At 38.0% G+C, this 5,278-nt stretch overlaps 1 protein-coding gene across 2 annotated transcripts; it reads left to right on the top strand.

The window, feature by feature from the left end:
- The first annotated feature begins 281 nt into the window (after nt 1-281).
- LOC131364794 (UDP-glucuronosyltransferase 2A2-like) lies at nt 282-4,978 on the top strand. 2 transcript variants are annotated; one of them, XM_058408158.1, is made up of 3 exons: nt 282-718; nt 849-905; nt 3,305-4,978. In XM_058408158.1, the coding sequence occupies exon 3, from the start codon at nt 3,318-3,320 to the stop codon at nt 4,893-4,895; it is 1,578 nt and encodes a 525-aa protein (XP_058264141.1). In that variant the 5' UTR covers nt 282-718; nt 849-905; nt 3,305-3,317; the 3' UTR covers nt 4,896-4,978. The 2 variants fall into 2 exon arrangements, with proteins under 2 accessions (XP_058264141.1, XP_058264140.1); XM_058408157.1 differs by lacking the exon at nt 849-905 and having other exon boundaries at nt 283-718.
- The last annotated feature ends 300 nt before the right edge of the window (nt 4,979-5,278 follow it).

The following is a 5,278-nucleotide window of genomic DNA, read 5'->3' as shown; positions in this document are numbered from 1 at the left end:
GCGTTTAACACAATATCACAACCACAAGCCACAGTAGGGTTTGGCAGGCTTGTTTTTACATTGCATTAGATCGTTACATAACCTCCTGTTCTGACGTCAGTTTACAAGGTATATTTTTTTTAACCCCTTTTTTCTCCAGGACACCTGATTACACCATTTATTTTCAATGCCAGTCTGGAATGTTGATGTGGGTGGGATTGTTTGAACGGTAACTTGAGCTGACAAAAGTCTGGCTTACACAACAGCACAAACCAGGTCGGTCGGTCGGTGGTGGGTTTTTTATATTGGCAACTCAATAATATATTCCGTGTTTGAACAAAAATTGATGTGAACATAGATGTTTGAACAAATGAACAAATACTGGGTAGATAACAAATCTTTAAGAGTAATTATTTACTATTTAGCATGAACTCAGTGGCTTTAGTTGTAAAGCATATCAGCAGGGCTATATAGTTTCACCCTTTTAAAGCACATGAACATGATCTTTGTACATCATGTCCAGACGTACTGTTTATACTTTTTCTGAGGTCTAATTGCCACTGATAAGCTCTCACGCTGCATGTGCATTCACATGGGATTTCAAGCATGTGAACATGATCTTTGAACATAATGTTCAGCCGTTTTTCTGAGGTCTAATTACTGCTGATAAGCTCTTAAGCTGCACATGCATTCACATGGGCTTTTCACCTACATACCAGATAGATTTGCTTCTTCTTCGGTGAGTATCTGTAACTCTCTTAATAGTTATTTCTGGAGTAAAAAAAATCAAATATCGTGGATTATAACTGTACTGTATAATAATGCAGTTGTTATATTTCTTATGGTTATTGTAACCATGGTGCCTCTAGAACTAGCAGCTAATGACATTTTCCCTCAGCTGGAAATCTAGTTTGATGAACAAAACTGTAAGTAGCTGGATAATTACTGTGTTTATTGAGTGTATTAACTGTATTAACTGTTCTCTATTTTTTGTTTTGTATATATCAACCATATCATTAAAACCAGCTGCCTAATATTGTGTTAGATTGGAGACTAATCTGGAGGTCGGGTCTGCATGAATCAGACCTGATGTTTAATTAGATTGCAATCTGGGGAATTAAACACTTTGAACTCTTTATCATGTTCCTCGAATCATTCCTGAAGTATTTTTGCAGTGTAGAGTCAAGTCAAGAAGCTTTTATTGTCATTTCAACCACATATAGCTGACGCGGTACATAGTGAAATGAAACAAGGACCAGGAGCAGGACCTTAGTCCAGAAGTTTGTCCTAGTGCAATGTGTGCAACCAGGTGCAAATGGTGCAAAGACAAGACAAAAACAAAAACAGGAAGTAAAAAAACAACACAAGACAGGACACGTAGCTGCTGAAAGAAAAAAAAAAGAATGCATTATCCTGCTGAAAGAAGGCACTGCCTTCTAATGAATATCATTGGAAGGGTGTACTTGGTCTTCTATTGCTCCATGGTCCAGCTCTGCCCATTGTAGGTGTTTTTGGCTGTGGTCAGGGGTCAATATGGGCACTCTGACTTGGCAGCTTTTTTCTTATCATAGCCAGCATGTTCTTTTTCAGCAATTTGTTCTTAGTGCAGATTGGTGCAGGCTAGCCTTTGCTCCACACACATCAGTGAACCTTGACCCGTTTACCAATTCACCGGTTGTCCTAACCCGAGTACTAACCACTGCATGTCGGGATGCCCCACAAGACCTGCCGTTTTGGAGATCATCTTGCCATCACAATCTGGCCCTTGTCAGAGTCATCCAGGTCTTTACGCTTGTCCATGTTTTTCTGCTTCCAACACATCAGCTTCAAGAACTGTTCACTTGCTGCCTAATATATCCTAATCCTTGACAGGTGCTATTGTATTCAGTTATTTAAATCACTAGCTTTTAATATTATGGCTGGATTTTTAGTCCCCAGAAGAACGACACCAAGTTCTTCAAGTAAATCTAACCAGCCTGTAGATGGCACCATGGAGGGCTTTATAATCACATACAATTTCCTGCACCCTTATACAAATCTTGCGCTCAAACCTCCCAAATTCCATCCAAACAATTGAAAAAAAAAAGTTTTTTGTGTATTTGAGCATGAATAGGAACCAGCTTCAGTCTTAGACTGTGTGAAGAAAAAAGCCTTTATTTTTCATGTATTTATTACAGCATGTGAGGAAATGAAAACAGATTGGAACTGACCCAGCTCTTGTGGAGACTCTGTCACACAAAATCCTGTTTTGCAGGAAAAAAATACATTTTATACGTATTGTAAAAAACATTATGACCACATGCTTAATATTGTGTTGGTCCCACTTTTGCTGCCAAAACAGCCCTGACCAGTCGAGGCATGGACTCCACTAGATCCCTGAAGGTGTGCTGTGGTATCTGGCACCAAGATGTTAACAGCAGATCCTTTAGGTCCTGTAAGCTGCAGGACTTAAAGGATACTTTTGATAGATACTGACCACTGCAGACCAGGAACACCCCACAAGAGTTACAGTTTTGGAGATGCTCTGATCCAGTGGTCTAGCCATCACAATCTGGCCCTTCGTCAAACTCGCTCAAATCCTTAGGCTTGTCCATTTTTCCTGCTTCTAACACATCAACTTTGAGGACAAAATGTTCACTTGCTGCCTAATATATCCCACCCACTAACAGGTGCCATGATGATGAGATCATCAGTCTTATTCACTTCACCTCTCACTGCTTTTAATGTTATGCCTGATCGGCGTATCTACACACAATTTTACTTATATTATATTTGTCAGTTTTTTAATGCGGTTACAGCTAGTTTCTCTGCTGCTGAGTTCTCAGTTCTGTCCATTCTGTCACGTCAGAGGACGCGACACCTTTAATGGTGACCTGCATCAACCAAATCCACAAATAGAAAAAAAAGGGAAAGCGAAATAAGTGTGTATCTTTAAAAAAAAAAAAAAAAAAAAAAAAATATATATATATATATATATATATATATATATATATATATATTTGTATTTGATTTTCAGTATTTGCATTTTGTTCATTAATATTTGCTTTTATTATTTTATTTTAAACTTTTGACACAAAAATGAATTCCATACAATTTCCTTAAAAAACTGTACAACTAAATGTAACTAATAACCGTATTAATAATTCTGACTTTGTTTAGCATTAGTGTTTAGTACTGTTTATAGTAGATTTTTATGTAGAAATTTAAAGATTTTTGAACAATTAATCTTTGGTTATCAGCCTTATTTCTTCACACATGCAAAACCTAACATGCAATACTGTACATTTTTTCATACAATAAAGCATATTGATCTTTTCTTCCGTAGGTTGTGAAGGAAGATGTATCACTCAGCGCTTCTCACAATTTTGTTCCTGTTGTCTGTTCCATGTGGGGTCTATTCTGGTAACATTTTGGTATTTCCAGTTGATGGAAGCCACTGGATTAATATGAAAGTTCTCATTACAGAACTACATTCAAAAGGTCACAACATCACAGTGATTCGCAGTTCAGACAGTATGTACATTAAAGAAGAGTCACCCTACTACAAATACATCACTGTAGATGTTGGTGCACTTGATGATGAAATTTTTACCACTTTTGCATCCCATTTGCTTCAAGTGCAACGACAACAAAATTCCACATGGGGCAAAATCATGAATGCAATGGAAGTCTTAAAAAAATTCTCTGAGATTCATGAGAAAATCTGCAACATGACTTCCAAGATATTTGAAAATGAGACCATGATGAAGTCTTTGCAGCAGGCTAAATTTGATATGGTTTTAGCTGACCCTGCTATGGGAGGTGGTGTGTTACTAGCACACAAACTTGGCCTCCCTCTGGTGTTCAATGTTCGCTGGACGATGCTTGGAGAGGGCCATTTTGCCATTGCTCCCTCTCCTCTGTCTTATGTACCTGTTCCTGGAGCAGAGCTAACAGACAAGATGACTTTTACTCAAAGAGTCATAAATGTGTTGAGTTACTTCTTCACTTACTATCAACAAATTAAGCATTCTGTTCAACCTTACCAGGCTTTTTGTCAGAAATACTTTGGACCTGATGTGGATTATTTTTCCCTTCTTCAGAATGCAGATATTTGGCTCATGAGAAATGACTTTACTTTTGAATTTCCACGACCCACAATGCCAAATGTGGTCTATATGGGTGGCTTCCAGTGCAAGCCCTCCAAGCCACTTCCTGATGATCTAGAAAAGTTTGTGCAGAGTTCAGGGAAACATGGGGTCATCATAATGTCTTTGGGAACTCTTTTTGGACATCTTGAAATGGACATTGCAGATGAGATAGCAGCTGCCTTTGCCCAACTGCCTCAAAAAGTCATTTGGAGACACACTGGACCTCGGCCTTCTACCCTTGGCAATAACACATTACTAGTGAGCTGGATGCCACAGAATGACCTACTTGGACACACCAAGACTAAGGTCTTTGTAGCCCATGGAGGAACCAATGGTGTTCAGGAGGCTATCTATCATGGCGTACCCATTTTAGGCCTGCCTATAGCATTCGATCAACCTGATAACCTGTCAAGGATGAGAGAAAAGGGAACAGCTCGAGTCCTGGATATTTCTGAGTTGGACAGATCGGTATTTTTAGAGGCATTAAAGGAGATGCTGTATAATCCATCTTACAGAGAGAAGATGCAGAAGTTGTCTCGACTGCATCATGACCAGCCCATAAAACCTCTTGACCGTGCGGTCTTCTGGATTGAATATGTCATAAGGAATGGCGGTGCTCCTCACTTACGCACACAGTCATTCAGGATGTCCTGGATTACCTATCACTCTGTGGATGTAATGCTCACATTGCTGGGAGCTCTGCTGATTAGTGGCTGGCTAACATTTTTGTTGCTGAGATGTCTTTGTTTTAAAGTAATCTTTAATAAGAAAATCAAGCGTGAATGATATATTTGCAGCAGGTGAAAGGTGTAATTATGTACAAATGTATGGGTTAAAATTAGCATGAACTATGTACGTTTATTAAACAAATTAATAAACATTGTTCTCATGCTTCATATATATATATATATATATATATATATATATATATATATATATATATATATATATATATACCATATATATTCACATATATACTTCTATTGTTAAAATTATAGTGAAAAATATAACCACTGGAAGCAATTTCATGACACATCCACTGAATCCCAGTAAGATGAGCTCAACCAAATTAAGATGAAGTCTGTATTTAAGGCAAAGTTGCAACTTGTATTCCCTATCCTACAACCAGTAATAACCACCAAAAAGCCTCCTTAAATTATCAAACTGAC

The sequence above is a fragment of the Hemibagrus wyckioides genome, linkage group LG14 (genome assembly GCF_019097595.1).
Source record: "Hemibagrus wyckioides isolate EC202008001 linkage group LG14, SWU_Hwy_1.0, whole genome shotgun sequence".
Classification (NCBI taxonomy): domain Eukaryota; kingdom Metazoa; phylum Chordata; class Actinopteri; order Siluriformes; family Bagridae; genus Hemibagrus; species Hemibagrus wyckioides.
Note: the sequence above shows the minus strand (reverse complement) of the source record. Positions and strands in the feature narration are given on the sequence as shown.